Source organism: Geotrypetes seraphini, chromosome 8 (assembly GCF_902459505.1).
Source record: "Geotrypetes seraphini chromosome 8, aGeoSer1.1, whole genome shotgun sequence".
Classification (NCBI taxonomy): domain Eukaryota; kingdom Metazoa; phylum Chordata; class Amphibia; order Gymnophiona; family Dermophiidae; genus Geotrypetes; species Geotrypetes seraphini.
Window position 1 is genome coordinate 58,641,907 of NC_047091.1, and position 24,121 is coordinate 58,666,027.

General features: G+C 41.6%; 1 protein-coding gene across 2 annotated transcripts; it reads right to left on the reverse strand.

The window, feature by feature from the left end:
* Nucleotides 1-7,634: 7,634 nt before the first annotated feature.
* B9D2 (B9 domain containing 2) lies at nt 7,635-22,999 on the reverse strand. 2 transcript variants are annotated; one of them, XM_033953738.1, is made up of 4 exons: nt 22,806-22,999; nt 17,485-17,576; nt 12,689-12,814; nt 7,635-8,523 (listed from the first exon to the last, which is right to left on the reverse strand). In XM_033953738.1, the coding sequence occupies exons 2-4, from the start codon at nt 17,570-17,572 to the stop codon at nt 8,210-8,212; spliced, it is 528 nt and encodes a 175-aa protein (XP_033809629.1). In that variant the 5' UTR covers nt 17,573-17,576; nt 22,806-22,999; the 3' UTR covers nt 7,635-8,209. The 2 variants fall into 2 exon arrangements, with proteins under 2 accessions (XP_033809629.1, XP_033809628.1); XM_033953737.1 differs by lacking the exon at nt 22,806-22,999 and adding an exon at nt 22,661-22,799.
* Between the last annotated feature and the right edge of the window lie 1,122 nt (nt 23,000-24,121).

Here is a 24,121-nt window from a genome sequence, read left to right on the forward strand (position 1 = left end):
ATTAAAATATGGGAGCCATTAGCGTCTTTTTGTCATGATTAAAAGCCATTTTCCTATTAGTCAGACATCATATAATAATAGGAGGGGGGAAGGATACAAATATAGGTTTCTTTACATGAATGAAGGGTTTTGAGGGCGGGTGGGGAGAGGGTTACATCTATATGTTTAGATTATAATGATAAGATATACAAGTGCATTGATTCATTGTGTTTATTATGATTATTGTACACTTGATGAAAGTTTTTTTAAAATGAATAAAGAATTAAAAAAAATATATATTATGTAAGAAATCTAAATTATATCATTCTTATTGAATATAATAATCCCCCATCCCTCCCTCCCAATTCAATAATACATAAAATCATCTTTATTGTGAATTCATTCAAATATTGATATATTATGTAATAATCAGAAATAAAATCCCACCCCTTTTTCCCTCTAATCAAATATCTTATCATGGGAAAAGTTAATCATTCATTACAAAAATCTGTTAATGGTCCCCAGACTTTCTGAAATTTACTCACATAACCTTTTTGCGTTGTAATGTTGAGTTCCATTTTGTACATATGACATACAGAATTCCACCAGAAATTGTAATTTAACCTGTCATATTTTTCCAATTGTATGTTTACTTCTAATGACAAAACAAGATCTTTTCAAACCAAAATGTCATGAAGAAAAAAAAATAAATAAAAAATCAACAAAGCTCAGGTTGTTTTCTTTTGAAACACTAAACAGCCATCCCATTGTATTCACCACTTTGCGATCCCGACCCAATTCACTAATCTTACTCCAGATCTAATCCATGCACGATCTGCGCATGCAAATGAGGGGGAATAGCATGCAAATGTAGAAAAGCAGCGATTCACTAAAAAATTTCACAACTGGGCTGGCTGATCAAAAAATAAGCGACTGCTGAGGACCAGTTGCTCAGGTCCATTCCGACTGCCCTGCTCTCTGCCCAGACTCTCTTCTTGCAGCCCTGCTCTCTGCCCCGACTCTCCTGCCCTTCCCTGCAGTGCGAGCCCGTGGTTTTAACCCGCGGGTTTAAAATGGGTTAAAACCACGGGCTCGCAAAGTTAAAAAAAAAAAAAAGTTTCAAGCTCTGTAAGCATGCGCAGACCATCTACGGGCAAAGAAGATGATCTGCGCATGCGTTGGAATCACTCTTCAGCAATCCCTGCGATTGGTTCGAGGCATGACTCCGATTACCCTCATTTGCATGAGGACGCTTCGTGAATCAGCCCCCCGTGAATCTAGACCTAAGGCCTTTCTTAGCTTCATTAATAGGTTTATGCCCATGCAAGCCAGATCTAGACTTTCAGATATTTTGTTTCAGCAAGATTCTAAATGCCATCAAAGGTGTGGTCTGCATCCCATTTCTTCCTTCCCCGCCCCCTCCCCTTGACTATATGGTGCTCCAGGAAAGGACATAACGCCTACCTGATTCATGAACAGTATCAACTTCCACACTAACTAGTTGTTCTCTCCTACAGGAAGGGGATTACCAGAAACGGTTCAACATAGCTGGTGTATGAAATTAGAGGCACTAGAAGGCATCACACAAACATAACTAGATTTTTACTAATCATAGGAAAAAAAGAAGCTATTATAATGAGCTAACATTAACAATCATAAGAGCAGACACTGCTTTGTGCTTTCTCCCACTATCAGTAATAGGGACTATATAAGCAGTGCAATGTTACAAGTAGGGCTTCTGTTTTTAAGATTGAATGTATAAACACCAATAAAAACACCCAAAAATAAAACTAATTAAAGCAGTTTATCCATTAAACTCAGGAAAAATAAATCCCCACACCTCATCACTCCGCGCAGCCCTTCCTCATTTGTGTTAACTTAGATTCATCATTCTGTTGTTACAGCTTTTCAGCTGATAGTTTCTCAACAGCACAAGATGATGTTCTAAGCACCTTCTCCTCCTAGCTCTGGAACCCCCCCCCCAAAAAAAAAAACACCAGGTTTATGTATTTACACAAAACTAAAAGGTCTTCAAAATAAACTCATACATTTGTAAGTTATATACACTAAAAACAAGAAGCCATCATCCTAAGAAGTGCAACTACGTGCACAGACTTCATACCCTAGGACAGTGATGGCTAACCTTTTTGAGCCCGAGTGCCCAAACTGCCGCACAAAACCAAAGAATTTCCTCAAAGTGCCAGCACGTCAATTAAACCTTAATAACAAGATTTTAGTATCTAAAAACTCTTTATAAAGTTGCCTGAACTATGTAACTTCATTTTTAAAGGTTGGAATCTTTGTATTGTCAGAGAATCAATTTGATTCACAATCCTTTGGTTTTCATTTCAATTTATTGGCAATTTATAATGTTTTAATGATTTCATTCAATTTAATGAATTTAGGAAGAATTTGATTCAGTTACACAATATATTTAAAATGTATTATTCACATAACATGTCAAATGTATCCTGAGTAAAAAAAAAGATAAACTTCTTAAAACTGTTAACTGTGTCAAGACTCGGTGTGCATTCCCAAAGAGTCTATACATGTTTTTTTGTAAAATTTACAATCAAATTGGAAAATAGTTAAATCATTACATTTCTAATAATATGATGTAAAGAAAACAAAAGAGCTTTCAATTAAACCAACCGTTTTTATTGGAAATTCCAGATTGGAATACAACAGGGCCATGTAAAGTTCCTTTTTTAAATAACATCTTTAAATAATATTTAAATAACTTAGAAAGTGTCTTAACTGCAAACTGAAAACACTGCTTCATGTAAACATATGCATTGGGCATGCTCTGAAAAAAATTAATGTGATTTTTGTTGTTGCATGCATGCTGATAACTTGTCAATCCTTGGCTCATAGTGCGTTAATTTCAGAGCAACACATGCAGCACTCATGTCATCCGTTAATCTGTTTCTAGCATCAGATTTTATATGATTCAAAGCCGAAAACAGCTGCTCACAAGCATAGGATGACCCAAACAAAGTAAGAAGAGCAATCCCAAGTGCTTTCATGGACTTAAAATTGTCTGGCAGAGAATTCCATGCTTTTAGGATTTCATTTTCAGAACTGCTAGCAGTGATTTCATTTGTCACCCTTTCACACTCAATACGTTCAAGAGCCGCACGCAGGTCATTGAATGTACTTTTCCAGATAGAGCTTTCTTGAAATTCTAGTAGCTCCATTTCCAAATTTTGAATATCCAACCACTGTAAGCAGGAAAGATCAAGATCTTCAAATGTGGACTTTTCTGGGGAAGTTATAAATGAAAGGGTTGTCTCCATTTTACGGAACTGAGAAAATCTTTTACTAAAATTCTCCTTTGCTTCGGCTACAATGGTGGAATATGCTTTGTGGATTTCCTGGTGTTTTTTATGATTGTCCACAAATGTTGTAGAATTATCCAAATGTATTTTTAGGTTGGGAAAATATTTTAGCTGTCCACTCTCAAGGTCTTTTTCAAAAACATGCAATTTTCTCTCAAAAGCTTTGATGTCACTAAACATGCTTTCTGCTGTTTTTCCCATGCCTTGTAATTTTTTGTTTAGTACATTAAAGTGGTTAGCAAAATCTGTAAAGAACATGAGGTTGGTAAGCCAGGCCATGTTGGTGAGTTGAGGATAATCTTCCCCCTTTTCGTTCATAAATAGCCTAACTTCTTCCAAGCAGGCCACAAATCTCTCTAACACTCGTCCTCTGCTCAGCCACCGGACATTATTGTACATCAGTAAAGTGTTATATTGTGCCTGAACCTCATCAAGAAGGGCTTGAAATTGTCGAAAATTAAGAGCACGCGCCATGATGAAGTTCACCATTTTTGTTACATCTTTGAGGACATCGTTAAGTTTTTTGCTGCTTTCTTTGGCGCAGAGAGCCTCTTGATATATTATGCAGTGAAATTGAATCAGTGGATGTTTTGCTTCCTTAGCAAAGAAATGAATGAATCCTGATGTTGTCCCCACCATGCTAGGTGCTCCATCGCTAGTAACTGAAACTACTTTTTCTGGACTTATGTCTAGTGATGAAAAAGCCTCCATCACAGCATTGTGGATATCTATCCCTTGTGTTCTTCCAGGCAAAGACAGCAGTTTTACCAGCTCTTCTCTCATGATGTCACCAGTAGCATAACACAAAATGAGCGCTAGTATTGCATGGTTAGTAATATCTGTACTTTCATCCAAGCACATGGAGTAGAAGGGTACTTTTTGTAAGTCGCAAGTAAGCTGTTGACTAACATCAGCAGCCATTCGCAGAACCCTATCTTTTGCAGTATTTCTGCTTAGCGGCATCTCAGAGATGCGCTGCACAATTTTATCCTTGTTTTGGAAATCATGGAAGAGTGAATTACTCCCAGCCAAAATTGCCTTTTTGATAAAATCTCCATCAGAGAGGGGCTTACCATGTTTTGCCATGCACAGTGAAATTTGAAAGCTGGCAACTGTAAGATGATTAGTTTTTGAAAGATAGTTGCTAAAACTAAGAGACTGGGAGTGATATTTCTTTAATTTTCCTACAAGGAACTCTTTTCTTTGAGCTAAACCAAGTTCAGCAACACTGTTATGGTTGGTCTCAAAGTGACGTTTGACACTTGATGTGCGAGACACAACACTTTCATTACACATAATACACAATGTTTTCCCACTGCGTTCAATCACTCCATATGTACTCTGTCCAGGCCTCTTGGAATGGTCTTCCACTATCTGTTTTTGCTTTTTTTGCTGTACTCATTTTCTTTGTTCAAGACTTCAAGTCTACAAAAAGATAAAATTTGTATAATAAAAAAAATCTAATGAAGTGCTGTATACAAATCTGTCCCCATAAAAAAATATGTGATTGGGGAATTTTACTAATTGTAGACATCCGTTTTGGTCAAAAAATATACTGTCCGGGTGAAAACCGGACTTGTGCAACCCGAGTGTATGGGAAAAGGACTTTTATTTTTCATTATTGGAGCCTTTGTTATTTTATTATGATGTTTACAAAAGCACTGTGAAGGGCCACATATACACTTTACTGTTTTTTTGCTATATTGAGTTTTCCATAAGGTACAGCACAGAGGATTAGTGTGTTGGTTGTTCACAGAGAGCCCAGCCCTCCTCTCAGCTTACTGAACTTCTCTATGCAATCATCATAAGCAGCTTTTTTATTTCCTCGAATTTAGCATGTCCCCCATGGAAGATACAGAGGTTTTTACAGAGGAGCACATTATTAGACACTTTAACTTCCCCCCATATCCTCACCTCTCTAGCATGGGAGCACTAGGAACTGTTCCTGATTACAGATGTCACATGTGGAGTGACACTACAGCCTCACTGAGTTCCTGTGACAGACTCAGTGTGAAGCTTCTCTTCCTCCCCCCACTTCCCCCTCACACACTGCCTGGCTCATAGGATACTAAGGGGAAGACAGGCAGGCTAAACATCCACTCACAGGACTGCAGCCAGCACAGGAGGATGGGCCGTGACCCACTGGGACAATGCCCGGTCCTCCCAATGGCCAGTCCGGCCCTGTTGCCAGGTGAGCTGCAAAGCAGACACCGGCACACTCGCCTCCCGCCGCGCCGCATATCTTAATTGCGCGGGGACAGAAATCCCACCGTCCCCGCCAAAGTCTCACCCGTCCCCACCCGTCCCCGTGAGGAATCCCACCCGTCCCCGTGAGGAATCCCTCCGTCCCCACGAGGAATCCCCTCCGTCCCCGCCCGTCCCTGTGAGGAATCCCCTCCGTCCCTATAAACTTCAGAAATAGTTATTTCATTTAATTAAGCTACTGAATTAAAGGCTCTGGTAGAAACCCATTTACAAATAAGCAAAAAGACTTTATTAATTTGGAAATATTAATTGGGAAGAATACACACTTTGTAAATGGGTTTCTACCAGAGCCTCTTTTGTTTATAAATTTTTATCAACACAACTAATATACTACTTTATCCTGAAGCAAAAAAAAAAGAAAAAAAGAAATAGAATTCTTTTCCTACCTTTGTTGCCTGGTTTCTGCTTTCCTCATGTTCTCATTCAGTTCCTTCCATCCACTGTCTCTCTTCCTTCTACGTCTTCCATTTGCTCTGTTACTGTGCCTCTCCCTTTCTCCCCCCTTCCAAATTGGTCTGGCACCCATCTTCTTCCCTCCGCTCCCCCCATAGTCTGGCATCTCTGTTTTCTTCCCTGCCAGCGTCTTCTCCTCACTCTCTCTTCCCCATTTCCTTTCAGCGTCCTTCTCCCCCCCCCCATCTTCCCCATGTCCTGTCAGCGTCCTTCTCCCCCTCTGTCTTCCCCATGGCCTTTCAGCATCCTTCTCCACCCCCCCCGTCTTCCCCATGGCCTTTCAACGTCCTTCTCCACCCCACCCCCCATCTTCCCCATGTCCTTTCAGCGTCCTTCTCCACCCCTTTGTCTTCCCCATGTGCTTTCAGCGTCCTTCTCCCCCCTCCTTCTCTCCCGCCCCGGGTGCAGCACAGCCAGCCAGGTCCCCTTACTTTTGTGGCGCTTCCACGACCGACAGACCGACAACAGCCCCAGTCTGACAAACCTCCCTGCCCTTAACCGCGAATCTAAATTTCCTTCTTACAGCTGCTGTAAGAAGGTAATTTAGATTCGCGGTTAAGGGCAGGGAGGTTTGTCGGACCAGGGCTGTTGTCGGTCGGTCGGGTTAGCTCCACAAAAGTAAGGGGACCTGGCCAGCTGTGCTGCACACGGGGCGGGGCGGACCGCCCCCCTCCCTTAGTAGCCAGTAGCCACTCGAGCCACGAGGCTACTCCTCCTTACCTACCCTGCCTGCAGCACAGAGCCGAACGGAAGTCTTCCCAACGTCAGCGCAGACGTCGGAGGGAGGGAGGACTTTGTTTACCGACGTCAGCGCTGACGTCGGGAAGACTTCCGTTCGGCTCTGTGCTGCAAGCAGAGCAGGTAGGGAGAAAAGCCGCGCGACTTAGTACATCCAGCCCCGCAGGAACCCCGCGACCCTCGGAGGCGTCCCCACGGGATCCCCGCGACCCGTGCAGCTCTCTATTGTGGACCTTCCCGCGTGCCAGCTGGCACGCGTGCCATAGGTTCGCCATCGCTGCCCTAGGACACTGGACAGCAACTTTCTCCTTTCACATGTCATAACCAATTGCTTTCACTCTCTACTAGTACTAATCAAGGTCCAAGCCTTAGGAGCTGTGTATGTCATTCACAAACAAGGTTTCCTGGAAAAGAACAAAACTGAGTGACCCAGAAGAGTTAAATGAGAGCACATTAATTGGTGCTAAATTACCAGGCCAATCTCACTGGTACACAGTTATAAATTACAGATGTGTTGATTACACATGATCTCAGCTGACTTAATGAGTAACGCATGAGGGAATAGCAGTGAGTTGCTCACAGGAATGAGTGCAACCGCTGCACCGTTTTTTTCAGAGCCTCAGCTCCAAAGCGGATTCAGAAAGAGATGTAGACAGATTGACACATATTAACGTTATCAGCATGGAACAGCACCCTGGTTCAGCATTTTGCTTTTTGTCATGCTCTGTAACTTTTATGATACTCCAGGCGGTAAGGACTAGAGGGATCAACAGAAGCCTCCAAGCCTGACCTGATAACCCCACAACCAGCTGAGTTTTCAACATACGTACATTGAATGTAAATGAGAAAATTTCCATATGCTAGGTTTGTAATGTATGCAAGTTTATTTTATGGGGTCACATGCAAAGGTTTAGGAAGCCCTGCTGACAATTATAATGAAACAATACCTAGATACCATTAGTGTTTCCCAGAATGCACTGCCAGTCATGGCTGTTGCCTTTTGTACCAGCACCAGTATAGGGAAAAAAACCAAAAGGAGGAGAGGAATCTGGTTTTCTTGCCTTTTACAGGTATTCTAAAACATATCACAAAGTAATTTTACCCTGGGTTCAGACAGGTAAACCACTGACCAGCAGAGTGGTTTGGGTTGTGTGAATTACAAGCCCTTCACCCCACTTATAGATGAATTCTGGCATTTGGGTAACATTTTCTAAATTTCTTTCAAAGAAGGAACACTTTGTTAACTAACCTGTCATGGAACAGTTGTGCCATCTTTCATGACACACTAGTGTCTCTGCAGCAGGACTGAACATTTAAAGAATATAGTTCATTTTAAAAAAAACAAAAAACAACAACAAAAAAAATCTCTTTCTTAAAAAAATATTACTGAAAGGGTGTGGCACAGCAGAAAAGGATGACTCCAGAATGTGTCAGTCTCAGCTCTCCACCCCATAACGGTCAAAGTGGCGCAGTAGGACTCCCAACTGCAGGTGTACCTTTCCCATGGCGGTGGTCTGCAGACGGTAACGGTCAGCCCCACTATAGATTAGGTCACTGTTCTTCAGCTGAGGCCCACCTCCAACGAACAGCTGAGACAGCTGCTCTTGCCAGGAGCCCTGGGGCCGCCAGGTTACACACTCCAGCTGGTGGAAGCCAGGGCTGGAGGGCACATGGCAGAAGCTGTAGCCATAAAGCTCATGGCGGCCAAAAGAGTCCTGGTGCCACACCTGCAGGTGCAGCTTAGGCCAACCTAGGAGAGTGAGAATGAAAATCTGTCAGTCTGAAATCCTGTATTATGTACTAAGTTTTATAGCCTGCACATTTAACCCCCTCTTTACAAAACCGTAGCAGTTTTTAGCGCCAGCCAGCAAAAGCACAGATGATGACAGATACAAAAAACAAACAAACCGGGGTTGCATTAGGTAACCAGAGACACATCACCTGAACACAATAGGGTGCAGGGGCAGAAGGGAAGAGGTAGGGGAAACAAATTCTGAATAACACATTTGTAACATCAGCAGGCACTTTTAATCCCTACGCACGAGAATCAATTTTCAAAAAATACACATCATGCACTGCCCCCCTCTAAAAATTAGCAGCTCCTAAATACATACACTAAAAATGTCACATACACCGCTAAGCTCTGTGCATCATTTGTTGTCGTTCTGTCATTTCTCTAAGGGTGGAAATTACCTTCTAAAATGATGAGACTTGGAAATGATTCCTTGCAGAGGAAGGAGAGCTAAACACGACCTGCATAGCAACGGCAGAAGCAGGGAAGTTCCAAAGGGAATCTCAGTCTGCCCTTTAACACACTCAAGGCTGGATTCAGTAAATAGAACCAAAGGAACTGCACTAAACTAGTATTTTGCAAAGAAAATTCACCCTTTGCAGAATACAAGCTTAGCACTGATCTTGCAACTAATGTTGGGTGTTGGATTTATGACTGCCAAAACCTGGTGTAATGCCAGCGCCCGACTTAGATGCAGATATGACATATTATATTGCACCTAACTTCTGGAAACACTCCCTATCTGCATTCATCTATGCCCCTTCAAGCTGCACACTATAAAATTTAGGTGCAGATACTACAGAACAGCGACTAGGCCAGATGTGCAAGCAAATACTAATCAATGCCAATTAACTCCAATTATTGTTAATGAGGTGTCAATATTGGAAAAATTGGCATCAATTAGAATTTGCATGCACATCTTGCCTAGTCACTATTTTGTAATATCTGTGCCTAAATTCTATAGCATATTAATTTGCATGTACATCTAGCCTACACGCCTAAATCTGGATAGCTTATAAAGAAACAAGGAGTAATCCTTACATGCACACACACATGTACATATAGAGTAATATGAAGGAAATATTGTATATCAAGCACAGGAGCTCTCTCAAGACATACGGAAAGGATTAGGAAGTGACGACAAATAGCCTTTTGAAATGATCCAGATCCACTTCTGAAAGACAGCAATCTGGAAGGAGTAGTATTTGCACAATGCTTAGCTTTGTTGGATAAATCCTGGGGTTTAACAGATCAGTCTTAAAAATCGTATTTCTGGTGTTTAAAGCAAGGCCCCTAAAACACCAAATACCAAGCCAAAAAACAACTCCAAAATCATAGGGAAGTTCTCTTTTTTCTTACAATTTAGTCCCAGAACGTCTGATGCTGGAATTCAAGGCTGGAAACATCTAGTTGTGTGAACAGCAGTACTTACCAGTACAGAGGCAGTAGAGCCAAACAAAGCTAATTAAATCCAGAATCCAAATGAGATTGATGAATTGCATTAAAAAAAGAAAATTCTCCTACAGCTGAGATGAACAGAAAATTTCATCCCAAGGCTCTGTAATGATGTGAAATTAATTTGCATTGAAGGGGGGCTCTGGGCTTTCTTGTCTGAAACTGTTTGCTCACTGAGCCATGAATAATGAATTTCTTAATCTCTGTAATCCCCAAAACTTCTGCTGAGAATCTTTTTTTTTTTTTAAACCCAGAAGGGCAGAGCACAGGAAACAGCACCACAAAACACTACTGGAGATAACAGAAAGACAAGTAAAAGGGGGTAGTTTACTGATGTCACTATCTTATATATCAGTTAGGGCCTTAAGCACCTGCACCAAATAAGAGCCTTAGGTCCTGCCCTAGCACATCCCAGAATGCACCAGGAAGGGGAAGGCCCACCATTTTGTAAGAGGTGGGCCTGCCAGCCGGAAAGGGTAGGCGTCCTTCTGACCAGACTTTGTGAATAAGGAAGGAAGGGGTGGGGAGTTGGGCAATGGCAGGAAGGAGTGGGTAACCCTCCCTCTGCGGAGGGGGTTTTAGGTGGGTAGTAGTGTCAGGGGGTTGTACAGCAGGAGGAAGTGGGCATCTCTCCCGCTGCGGGTTCGGTGGGTGGGTAGTAGTGTCAGGGGATTGTGTGATGCGGCGGGAGAGAGTGGGCATCCCTCCTGCTGCCGGGGGTGGGTGTCCGGAGGTTCTGCGAGAGCAGCAGCAGAAAGTGGGCATCTCTTTGATCTTCGATTTGATTTAGTGGGTTTTTTGTTTGTTTTTAATATGCGGGTGTATTCTGCACACATGCTGATTGCTACCACCAGCGACTCATCTCAAGTAAATTTAACAAGCCTACGTGAACATCCGCAAACCTCATTTGCATGTGAGGTCTTTTGAGAATGATTCGCCTTTTTGAAATTGTTACAATAGTGACCTCAGTAACACCCCATCAGATTTATCATGAAGTTTTGAGAATCTTCTCCTAAATGACTTGCCCAGTGTCACAATGAGCAGCATGTGATTTGAACCCACAACCTCAGGGCGCTGAGGCTACAGCTCTAATCCCTGTCATACACTCCCCATAATTAGCAAATTAGGCGCTAACAGTTAATTTATTGGGGGTTAACAGTAATTATGACTTGCATGGATCTGCTCTACATCCTATTCTGAAACCTGCATGCCTAAATTTCATAGTGCGCCACTCCAGACCAGAGGGGGCATGGCCATGGAGGGGAATGCTTTGAACTCCTAACCCCGACTCGCTTGTAAAGCACCCAGCCTGAGAAACTCGACACTCTACTTGTCCCATTTGCCTTTTTGATTAGATTATAAGCTCTACTGAACAGGGACTATCTCTTGAATGTTTTAATGTACAGTGTTGCATACATCCAAGTTTATTCTGTGTTTGATATACTGACCATCATCAGATATCTGGTCAGTTTACAAAACTAAAATAGTAAAATATTAAAAATAAAGGTAACGGTTTAAAAGAAAAAAGGGGTCATTTACTAAAAATAACATGTGACTGACAAGACATCTAGAAATGCTATAGAAATAAGTAGTAGCAGTGTGTGAGGGGGGTGTTACGGGTGTCCCCAGAAATTTTGCACAATGTTACAAAATACCTGCAACTGTGCGCCTGCCATCAGATGAACAAAAGCATTTACAACAGCTTTTGGCAGGCGTTAAGTGCTTGCACCCAAAGTTAGGTATGAAATTCATTCTAAGATAGTACTCTATATAGGTCATTTTGCGCAAAGCACCCTTTACTTTGGGTGCCATTTATTGCATTTCATTCCGCCATAGGGTGCACTTTGTCATCCTTAACAACATTTATGGGAAATGAAAAAAAAATAATTCCAAACAAAAAAACGACATGAAAAATTCCTAGGTTCCCAAACCTATTGGAAGCTCCACCGAACAAACACTGTGTATGTAACAGCTGGACACATCTAGCAACACTACAGAAATTATTTAATAATTACTCAGAAAGGTTTAAGATACTAGACTTATGCTTAATGGAAAAAAAAAAAAAAGAGAAATTGGGATATATGACAGACTTTCAAATATCTGTCAGGCAGGATTTTACGTAGAAGATGCTTAGGAATTTGGTGTCTAGCTTAAGTGACCAGGTGAACCAGGACTGGGAGGATGGAGATTGGACTCTATGCTTTATCTGTCATAGAGTGCAGTTTTTTGCCTGGAGGACTCCAGTTTCATGTCAGGAGGTGATAGTCCTGCTTGACCAGGGAGAAGATCCTTCTGTGCGGCAACTTTTCAAGTTGCCATGTGAGGCTACCATGCCTCACATTATTACGGATGCACTCAGGGAATTGAAGCTGGAACCTCAACAGCCTTTGACCTCACAGGCATGGAAAACTGAAAACCGACTCTGGATCTGAAATTTATAAATATAGCCATGAAAGTATTGCACTTCCCCATGGAGACGGTATGGTCAGTAATTGTGGAAGTGGCACCAGGGTTAATTCCTAGCCTCCCTAGATTTGACGGAGGCATACCTTCATATTCCCGTCTCAAAGGAGATTCTTGAGATTCCATGACCTCCTTGACATTCATTTGATTCCTAGTAATCACTGGAGTGGTACAAACAAGAACAAGCTGCAGCTCAGTTTTTTACCCTGCAAGCCTTTCGTGGCAAAGTGTATGTCGATGGGATGGGACCAGAATGCCATCTCTTCATTTTGTGGATTGTCGACTTGGGTCTGACCTTCTGCCACCCCGGACAATAACTTCCAAGCGCCACCTGAAGAACAAGCAAAGACGTCAGCTCCCAATCCCCTGCTGAGAGAACAGAACAACATGTTTGGATCCGAACACACTGTTCTCCATACTGTTAGGAAAGTAAACAAGGAGGAAACAAAGGCTTTGGGTTATTAAATAGCTCTGCATGTGAAAAGTTGCTTAATTCTGTCAAGAGACCTTAAACTAGGGTCAGGGAGTGCCTATGTGCCACACTGACACTGGAACGCATTACTAGTTACATCTGTAAGGTCTCTCAAAGTATAAGACCTTTCAATATATCTTTCCATTTATTATTTCCACTTGTTATTTCATAAACAGCTTTTCACCTTAAGTACCAGAGCAGCTGACAACAAAATAAAGAAATCTTGAGTTACAATAAATCATATCCCATTCCTTGGGGGAAAAATAACCATACAGTACTCTGTCTAGATGGCCCCTTCAAACTTCCCTATTCTTTTGCACCTTAGTTAATATGAGCATGAGGTAAATCTATTCCTGGGAAAGAAGTGTCTTAAGTATGATACAGTATAGGTTAGGAATGTGTCAGGGGTCCTGAGTTCAGCCTTCTTGGGTAAGTTTATCCCTTTAGTCAAGCTGCTGGAGAAGTCCCAGGCCTTGTGTTTTAATGGTGGTATATATTGCAATTATGTTTTTGTTTTGTGTCTTGATTATGTTTTGTGTTTTGATTATGTTTTGCTTACGAGGATGAAATTTTATATACTTTATGGTTTCAAGGAGAATATTATAAGTATAATAATAATAATGATAATAACTTTATTCTTTTATACCGCTATAACTAAAAGTTCTAGGCGGTTTACACTAAAAAGAGCTGGACAATCAGTGAAATACAATAATACAGTAAAAAATACAAATATTTGTAAAATAGAATTTCAATAATAAAACTCTCATTAAGTAATAAACGTATCGAACAAAGTGGTCTTAATTAATTTCCAAAAACAACAATAGGATAACACAGCTTGCTGAATACATTTACCTAACCAAGATTGTTGCCTACCAGCTTGAAATGCTAGGATCCTACCTATTAATTTCTGGATAAGCAAATAAGTAGAAGTTTCTAGTTTCTCTTAATGGTCTATGCAACACAAAATGAGGAAAAAGGTAAGCTGGATACAATCCCGATATCAGCTTAAAGCAGATACAGAAAAATTTGAATAATACTCTTGCCTCCAAAGGCAACTAATGAAGTAAACGATACTATGGACTAATATGGTCGTTCTTTTTTAAACCAAAAATCAATCGAACAGCTGTATTCTGATTTAATTTCCTTAAAATTTTTTGGGGTGCTCCTAAATAGATGATGTTACAATAGTCTAAAATAGATAAAACTAATGCTTGCACCAATAGTTGATAAAGGATCAAAATATTATTTTATGGTTCTTAATTTCCACAATGTAAAAAAGCATTTTTGTACCACTAAGTTTGTGTGTTCTGCTAGTGTTAAATGTCGGTCTAATGTGACTCCCAGAATTTTGATAGATTTAATAATTGGGTAGTCATGACCATTAAGATGAAGCAATGAGTTTGTTATTTTGTCATTGGGACTAGCCAAGAAAAGTTTGGTCATAATAATTTTCCTAGAAACCATAATGTAAATAACATTCCATCCCTATAAGCAAAATGTGTGTTTGTTTGTTTTGATTACACATACCATTCTGAGTCTCCAGGGAAAAATTAAAAAACCACACTTTAGAAAATAAAAGCCTTCCTGCGATAAAATTCTGTGCTCTGCATTGACACCTATGTAACATTTAAGGCTCCTTTTATCAAGCAGCACTAGCGGGGTTAACACGCGCGACTTTTCATCACGTGTTAACCCCCGCGCTGGCCAAAAACTACCACCTGCTCAAGAGGAGGCGGTAGCGGCTAGCGCGTGCAGCAGTTTAGCGCACACTATTATACACGTTAAACTGCTACCGCGGCTTCGTAAAAGGAGCCCTTAGTATTCTCCATAGCCACTTTGACAGTGGCTAAGAGTCTTCCAGCCTCTATACAGTCATCAAGCCTTCTCCCTAGGCCCAAATGTCTAGATATCTACAACACATCCAGACTCTGATGGTAACCAATGCATCAGGGCCCCAAGCTCACTTTTTTGCACCAGAAATTACTATTCAGACACTTTGGTCTTTATTTTAAGGGCCCCATTTGGTGTTCTGGACATCCAAAGATGAGCAGACACCTAAACTGCATAGACACCTAAATCCTAATTTTATAAAGACAAGATATGGATGTCTAAAACAGCAATATGTCCTTATGGTAAGAGGGTGTGGTTTGGGTGTTTGGGATGGGATTAGGAAGAGGCCAAAATATGGACTTCCAACTGTGATTTCAGAAAAACAGATATTAATATTTAGACCTGGTACCCGACACATCCAAGTTACAGAAAGCTACTCCAATGGAGCAGTTAAAAGGGATTAAGGCATGTCACTCCTTAATCGCCCACTGGCTGCTATCCCCCTCCCTCCTCCAAATATGAAAATGGCAATGGATACTGGGCTCTGAGACAGTTCAACCATGGACATTTGTGGTACAATTTTTTTTACTAATATTAACTTCTTTATAGACCTCCATGTAGAGTGGAGGAGTGGCCTAATGGTCATGCAGCAAGCTGAGAACCTAGGGACCCTATTCAAATCCCACTGTAGCTATTTGTGATTCTTATTTTAGTTTATAACATTTTATTGAAGGAAATCATTAAATATAATATAATACAAATAGATTTAATTTCAAAAAGATTTATTTATAATATTTTCATACATATTTCTATCATTTCTCCAAAATATATTTCCATATGACCCCCCTACTACCCCCACCTACCTTCCCCCTTTTCCCCCCTCACCACCTCCTATTCACATTGTATTGAAATAATTAATAAAACTATAAAATAATATGAAAGTTATCATTCCTTCAATATACATTTCAATATGACCTTTTCCTCCTACCCCGGCATATCCCAATTCTCCACCGCCCCCTTGAATGGAAGATGACACATATCACCAGGTATTACAAAGTTATAAATGTTTCCAAAGCTTCAATGTAAAATATTAATAATTATACTTCATGCTAGAGGAAAGATTTTGAATATATGGGTCCCAAATTTTCAAAAAGAAACGTGTATGTCTTGAAAACTTACAAACATCCCTAACTTCAAATAAAATTAAATGATGGAGTTGGTTTCTCCAATGCCAAAAACTAGGAGGATCTTTCTGTAACCAATATTGCAAAATACATTTGTGACCAATCATGCATGCCTTTTGAAATAAAATACATCTACCTTGTCCAAATTCCCCACAAGCAGCAGCTTTACCAAATAACACCCCCTTTGGAGACTCCACTAATGGACTATCCCATAATGAACCTAGATATAATAGGATGGCAGACCAGAAAGATTTAATAAAAGGACATTGCCACAATGCATGAGATAATGTATTCGGAGCTTTCTCACTTTTAATACAAATGGGAGAATTAACTAATCCTGCATCGAATGCTTGTACTTGTGAGAAATATTCCCTATGTAAAACTCTATATGTATATTCCCTCCAGACATAGCCCTTAATAATTTTAGGCAAACAATGAATAGCTTGACTAAAATCTTGAAGTGATATTTGAGTTCCCAACTCATCACACCATTTTTGTATAATGCTATCATATGTTCTATTTGGAATTAAACACCACCACCACTTACGTAACAAAGATACAGAGATTGGAACCTCATTACATTGGTTAAAAAAATTGAGAAGCCTTTCTCGAACACCCGAAGAAAGACCCCATCTTCATATTTGACCAACATAATGATTTTTATTTTAAATTGTGAGCCCTCCAGCGACCAAAAAATACCTACTGTATCTGAATGTATCCTTTGGGCTTGCAGTGGAATATAAGAAGTCTGCAAGCCCAAAGGCTATGAAGCAGTATAGACACAAGAACAGTAAGTATCTTCTGTTCCTGAAAAGTTCACCTAATACTTCATTTTGCATGGAGGTCTATGTTGCTGGTTTATAACACAGACATCTTTGTAGCAGCATAGGAACATGTGTGTCCCTTATTCTGTTCCAATCATAAATTTGGATATTTCATATTGTAAAATGAATATTCATGCTAGACATAACCAACACATGATGTTCATTTCTCATGTATTTTGGAGCAGACTGTACATCAGCAGATCCTAGTCTAAAATGCTAGCACTACCAGCAACATACTTACCTGATGTTCTTACTCAGAGCTGACTGTACTGTCTAAAATGTCATTTTTATTTTCCAACACAGAATCTGAGCAGTTCTTTGAAGGACCTGAAAGGTAGCTTATAAAATGTCTTAACTTAAAAGCTTTGAAAAAATCATCCAAAGATCTGTATATACCACAAGATCTGTAAAATTTGGAAGCCTTAAAACAAATTTCCATCTATGGACCCTTCTGATAAAATATAGCATCTTCCTTTCTGTTATTTAATCATTAGCAGCTTCTTATGTTTGATGTACCTCTTCCCTCACTTTAGGTCTACAGAACATTTTTGGATTTGTATTACTGTATATATTTTCTGTTGTCCTCTACAGCGTCGTCGTCCCCACTTTCTCTGATACTGAAAATTTCAATAAAATATTTTAACTCAAGAACAATTAGATAAAATTTTTGAACAGAGAATTTGACTCTGACCTGCATGGATCCCCCATTTGCAGAAGAGGCTATGCTGGGGGAAACCACTTGCTCCCACAATCTGCCCAATAATGTGAACTTCTGCCATAGCCCTGAAAGAAAAGAAAAACACTTAACAGAAAGGTTTTCATATGGTGGCATGGTGCCTTCCAATATCACCCACTATGCAAGAACTACCACAATATACTGTGATAAAAAGCAAAGGAGTGACAAAGCTTCCCTTTAGTTTGGCAGCCCAGATGTCACAGGAGAAAAATATAAATCAATCCATGCAAATTCAGAGTTCTGATAAAAGAAACATAGAAACATGATGGCTATCTGCTATAAATTGCAAGCAACACTAATTAAGAGGCAGAGATCTGCCCCAAAATACATAACAAACCAAAAAGCAGATCAGTCCCAATGGAAGTAATCCAATTTATTAATAACAAATCTGCTCTTTGGTTTGTTACTTGTTACAAGTGCCTCATCTAGGATTCTGGTTGGTTCTGCTCCATCCACTGAGATGTTTTGTATTATGGTAAGATAATTTCATGAGAGCTGTCAAGTGGCTTTGGCAGAGCTGCTGAGTTACTCAGTTCCAAGAGGGAAACTTTTTGGTCAGTTCTCATTTTGAACTAACATCCCAAAGCAGTGTAGTATTTGTAGTCTCTGATTCTACTCACTAAAATCAGTACTGCAAGCCCCATAATGAACTAGGACAAGGACTGTCCTAAACTCTCTTTCCTATAACTATGTAATATGGAAGCTCTGCTCCACAATTGTCCAAGAGGAGTTCTGATGTCCCTAAGTAAAACTACAAATCCCTATATGCATTACAGTAAAAGCAAATCTGGACCTACCCTATCAAGTCAATCTGTAACCACTTAGTAATCCTAAATGCGTGCACGACAAATGCAGGAGTGGGGCACAGCCCCTACTGCAGAGCTACCAAGTTATGCTGTCCTATGAGGGAGATTTAGGCCAGTCTGGCTTTCTGATAAACCTATCATAGTACATTCTGGGAACCTCACGCATGAATTTCAATGGGTAACATCAAAGACTATAAACTCCACACTGCTTTAGGGTGTAAATTCAAAGCCAGAACTGGCCAACTTGGTATCTCTGCTATCGTCTCTTTCTGCAAAAGCACACACAAAACCTGACTACATAGAAACCTACATAATTAAATATGCAAATGTGAAGAATAATAAACGTCATAAAATAACATACACACTAAAATGAAAAGAAAAACACCTTCTCTCCCCCACAGCGAAACACGCCAAGTCCACATAAGGTTGCCAACTTTTAGTAGAGGAAAATCAGACACCTACCCTGCCTCATTCCCATCCATGCTCCACTCCAAGTCCCTCTTGCTACACCTACTGTTTCACCTTTTCCTGCCCTGCTCCTCTTCAACTAATTGTCCTTACTAGGGTTACCATCTCAGAAGAAAAAGCTGCTAAGTTCTTCCACTAAACGTACATTGTACAAAAGGATTATTTGATACATTCCCATTCCTTTGGAAGGAAGAAGGGATAAAATATTTAGGTATAATGATACAAAAGACTCTGGAAGACACAATGACAGTAAATGAGAAATCTTTATTGCAGAAAGTCAAAGAAATGTGTGAGCATTGGAATCCTTTACATCTTTCTTGGTGGGGGAGAGTACAAACTGTAAAGATGATGGTTTTGCCTGTGGTTTGTTACCTAACGGGGATGTTGCCAGTTCTTTTTCAGAGGTCCTTTTATAAAAAACTAAATAGTATTATCACTAAATTTATTTGGCTGGGTAAAACTGCTAGAATAGCTTTAGTGTCATTGCAAAAACCAATTGTTGAGGGTGGGGTAAATTTCCCAAATTTCTACAGATATCATCAAGCTTTTATCATGCGGAAGGGTATGTATTAGATCAGGGGTGCCCAACGCGTCGATCGCGATCGACCAGTAGCTCAGGAAGGCAACGCGAGTCGATCGCGGAGCCTATCCCGGGCTCTGTGATAGACTCGTGTTGCCGTCCTGATCTACGGGCCGATCAGCCTTCCTCTCCAGTGTTCTTTCTCCCTAAGGCCTTTTAGCTGGGCGATCCGCCCAGCTGTCATCTGCCGCTGCTGAACAAAAAACCGGCTTGGAGATTTCAGCCCGTAGCGAACTTATGCTCCGGGCTCTAACGTGTGCGTGCCGGCTTCTCTTCTCTTCCCTCCGAAACCGGAAGTTATGTCCGGGGAGGGAAGGGGAGAAGGGAAGCCGGCGCGCACATGTTGAGAGCCCTGAAGCAAGCGTTCGCTACGGGCTAATGCGGGAGACAAGCATTTGTTCTTCTTCCTGCCGGGTCCTGCCTACTTTCTGTTTCCGCGAAGGCAGGACCCGGCAGCATTTCCCCTAATAGGTCGATCGCGATCTTGGGCTGATCAGCCTTCCTCTTCCCGATGGCAGAATTGACATCGGGGAGAGGAATGCTGGTTGGCCGAAGCAGGGAGAGCTTGGGGCCTGTTATTGGTGGCGTTTGGGTCCTAGTCCCCGATGGCAATGGCAGTGGCAGTGACTTGGGGGAGGGCAGGGAGAAAGAAAGAAAAAGGGCAGGCAGGGGGACAGAAGGAAAGAAGAGAAACAGAAAAAAATGAAAGGGAGGCAGAGAGAAAGAAAGGGCAGGGAAGAGGAAGGAAAAGTTGGGGGAAGGAATGAGGTCTGGAGGAGAGGAAGCATACAGGCTAAAAGAAGGGAAGAAAGATTGTATGCACAGTCAGAAGAAGAAAGTGCAACCAGAGACTCATGAAATCACCAGACAAGGTAGGGAAAATGATTTTATTTTAAATTTTGTGATCAAAATGTGTCTGAATTTATATCTGCTTTCTATATTTTACACTAAGGTCCCCTTTTACTAAACCGCAATAGAGGTTTTTAGCGCAGGGAGCCTAGGAGTGTCGAGAGCAGCGCTGGGCATTCAGCGCAGCTCCCTGCACTAAAAACTGCTAACGTGGTTTAGTAAAAAGGGAGGGAGTATATTTGTCTATTTTTGTATGGTTGTTACTGAAGTGATAGTGCATAGAGTCATCTGCTTTGACCTCTTTGAAAACCCTGGAATAGGAATGATGATTAACATTTTCTATGCGTACAGTGTGCGTTGTGTTTTTTTAAAATTTTATTGTTGGTAGATCATTGTGACTTGGTCATTTAAAAAGTAGCTCGCAAGCCCAAAAAGTGTGGGCACCCCTGTATTAGATCCTTCCTGAGCTCATGGAACATCTTCCTGATTGGCTGTACTTAGAATGGCAACTCATGTCCCCAATGCGATTGTTTCATGTTCTGAGTATAAAGTTACCTAGATATGTTAAGGACAATAGTATTTTATTTGATACATGGAAAACATTGAAATTTATTAATAAATTAACGGATGTTTCAGTGGAAAAATCCACTTATCAATCCTTATGGTTAAACTCTAAGGTTCAAATAGGTGTGTCTGGGATCTCCTGGAAGCATTGGATGCAGGCAGGCATTCGAACATTAGATGATATTATATCTAATGGGAAACTGCTGGATTTTTCACGGCTGCAACAATCATTTGGAATTTCAAAATCTCAAAATTATAGATGGTTGCAGCGGAAGCAGGCCATTTGGAGTGGGTTCCCTGAATGGCAGGATTTTAAAAACTATTATAGTTTACAGGTCCTATGATTCCAGACAGATTTGCTAGGACATCAGGCAGCCAGGTCTAAAGGCAAAAAAACAGTGTGACAAGGCGGTGGCTGCTGCCAGAAGGATGCTGGGCTGTATAAAGAGAGGCATAGCCAGTAGAAGGAAGAAGGTGTTGATGCCCCTGTACAGGTCATTGGTGAGGCCCCACTTGGAGTATTGTGTTCAGTTTTGGAGACCGTATCTGATGAAGGACGTAAGAAGACTTGAAGCGGTCCACAGGGTGACGAAAATGATAGGAGGCTTGTGCCACAAGACATACGAGGAGAGACTGGAAGCCCTGAATATGTATACCCTAGAGCAGAGGTGTCCAATGTCGGTCCTCGAGGGCCGCAATCCAGTCGGGTTTTCAGGATTTCCCCAATGAATATGCATGAGATCTATTAGCATACAATGAAAGCAGTGCATGCAAATAGACCTCATGTATATTCATTGGGGAAATCCTGAAAATCCGACTGGACTGCGGCCCTTGAGGACCGACATTGGACACCCCTGCCCTAGAGGAAAGGAAGGACAGGGGAGATATGATTCAGACGTTCAAATACTTGAAGGGTATTAACGTAGAACAAAATCTTTTCCAGGGAACGGAAAATGGTAAAACCAGAGGACATAATTTGAGGTTGAGGGATGGTAGATTCAAGAGCAATGTTAGGAAATTCTACTTTACAGAGAGGGTGGTGGATGCCTGGAATGCGCTCCCGAGAGGTGGCTGAAAGGAAAACGGTGACCGAGTTCAAAGAAGTGTGGGATGAACACAGAGGATCTAGAATCAGAAAATAATATTAAATATTGAACTAAGGCCAGTACTGAGCAGACTTGCACGGTCTGTGTCTGTATATGGCCGTTTGGGGGAGGATGGGCTGGAGAGGGCTTCAATGGCTGGGAGGGTGTAGATGGGCTGGAGTAGGATTTGACGGAGATTTCAGCAAGTGGAACCCAAGCACAGTACCGGGAAGAACTCTGGATTCTTGCCCAGAAATAGCTAAGAAAAATTAAATTTTTTTTTAAATTGAATCAGGTTGGGCGGACTGGATGGCCCATTCGGGTCTTTATCTGCTGTCATTTACTATGTATGTTAACTTAAGAACGTTTTTAAAAATGGAACTCATTCTTAACTGGGGGACTGCCTATAGAACTTTTTTAAAACCTAAGTCAATTCTCAAGGCCCTCCTCTAAATTTCCTGGTGCCAAAAGACCAAAGGCATCGGTTCTTCCCTCCTCTACACCCTCGAGTTCATTTCTCTGTTTCTTCCATCCCTCCTCTTCACCCCCCTTCTGAGTCCACCATTTCTCACTTTCTTCTCTCCCCTCCTTGGGCCCATCATTTCTCTTTCTTCCCTCCCACCCCATTCTGAGTTTTTCTCTCTTTCTTCCCTTCCCCCCTCGGTCCATCATTTCTCTTCCCTCCCCTTTCACCCCCTCCCAAAGTGCATAACCACTCTCTTTCTACACCCCCCCCCATTCCAATCATCTTTCTTTCCCTCCCTCTGCTCCCAGTTTACCTAAAACGTTGCGTTCCAGGAAGTCCACGGCTTTTCAAATGACGCTTTTGAAGCAACGACCGGCAACCCTAAATTCACGAGAAACGCAGGCCTGCGTTTTCCCCTCGGTTCTGGGACGGGAGCCCCCCCTTGTGTCATTTCTTACCTGCCCGGTACTCACGGCAAGGGGCCTACACGCTACGCGCTGCCCCTCTGTTGCCATGGGGACCACGCGGCCCATAGAGTGACGCGAGCCAATCACGAAACGCGGGAGGGGGGAGGGTCACGTGCTGGCACGCTGCGCGTGGGGTTTAGGCATGGAATTAACGGTCGCGCACTGGCTACGCCTACGGAGCTGCAGGCAAAAGGGAAATTTAGGGCGCGAGGTCCAAACAGGAAAATAAAAGGCTTCGTATTCATTGGTTAAGGGACGGGGAGGTGACTTTGCCTGTTTGGAGGTGCTCTGGCGCCACCTTGTGTCAATGGTGACTCCTTGCACTTGTCTCCAACGTGTACGGCTCACCTAGGGAAAACTGCAAAGTGTTACCGGCAGAGCTCAGAGGGGTTTGTCCAGTTCTTCATTCAACCTGATGCATGCACAGTATTTTCTCTTCTCAGAGGCATGCAAAATCACACACAGGCACCTGATTCCTGGAATTCATATTTGAAAAAAGGCATACATAAAGAGATATAAAAGTAGATGTGATTAGCTGCCGAAGTGTGCAAGCCTGTTTATAATTATGGAACCTAGATTTCCTTTTTGCTTCCTCTGTTGAATATCCACTCTGCTGCAATTTAGCGCTGTAGCTGTCTAGAATCCCAACCCTCTCCTGGAGGACCACCAGGCCAATTGGGTTTTCAGGCTAGCCCTAATGAATATTAATGAGAAAGATTTGCATATAATGGAAGTGACAGGCATGCAAATCTGCTTCATGCATATTCATTAGGGCTAGCCTGAAAACCCATTTGGCCTGGTGGGCCTCCAGGAGAGGGTTGGGAACCACTGGTCTAGATAGTGCTGTTGAATATTGACCTACTACCAGTAACTGGATAAAACCTTTTGAATATCAGCCCATCTGTTATTTAATGATTGCACTGTACTACGTTTCTGGTATTGAAGGGAGAATAATTATTTGCAAGGAAAGAACATTAGAATAGCCTTACTGGGTCTGACCAATGGTCCATCAAGCCCAGTATCTCGTTCTCACGGGAGCCAATCCAGGTCACCAGTACCTGGCCAAAGCCCAAGGTGTAGCAATATTCCATGCTACCGATACCACTGTGCTTACTGGTACAAAAATGTATTCTGATTGTATGTGACACCCCCTCAAAAAAAAAAAAACCCCCACAAAAAACAAAAACAACAAAAAGCCTCTACTACAGAGCAGGAGGCATTGGATTCTTTGGGGGAATCGTTGAGGCTCAGATTCGGCAAACTGCGCCTCCAAAAACAGCGCCAGCCATGCATCACTTACACAGCAT

Coding starts and splice junctions, on each gene's coding strand:
- B9D2 (XM_033953738.1), bottom strand. CDS start 17,572: ATGGCAGAAGTTCACATTATTGGGCAGATTGTGGGAGCAAGTGGTTTC. Junction 12,815..17,484: donor CAAATGGGGGATCCATGCAG/GTCAGAGTCAAA, acceptor CTTGTTCTTCAG/GTGGCGCTTGGAAGTTATTG. Junction 8,524..12,688: donor TGCCACGAAAGGCTTGCAGG/GTAAAAAACTGA, acceptor TCACTCTCCTAG/GTTGGCCTAAGCTGCACCTG.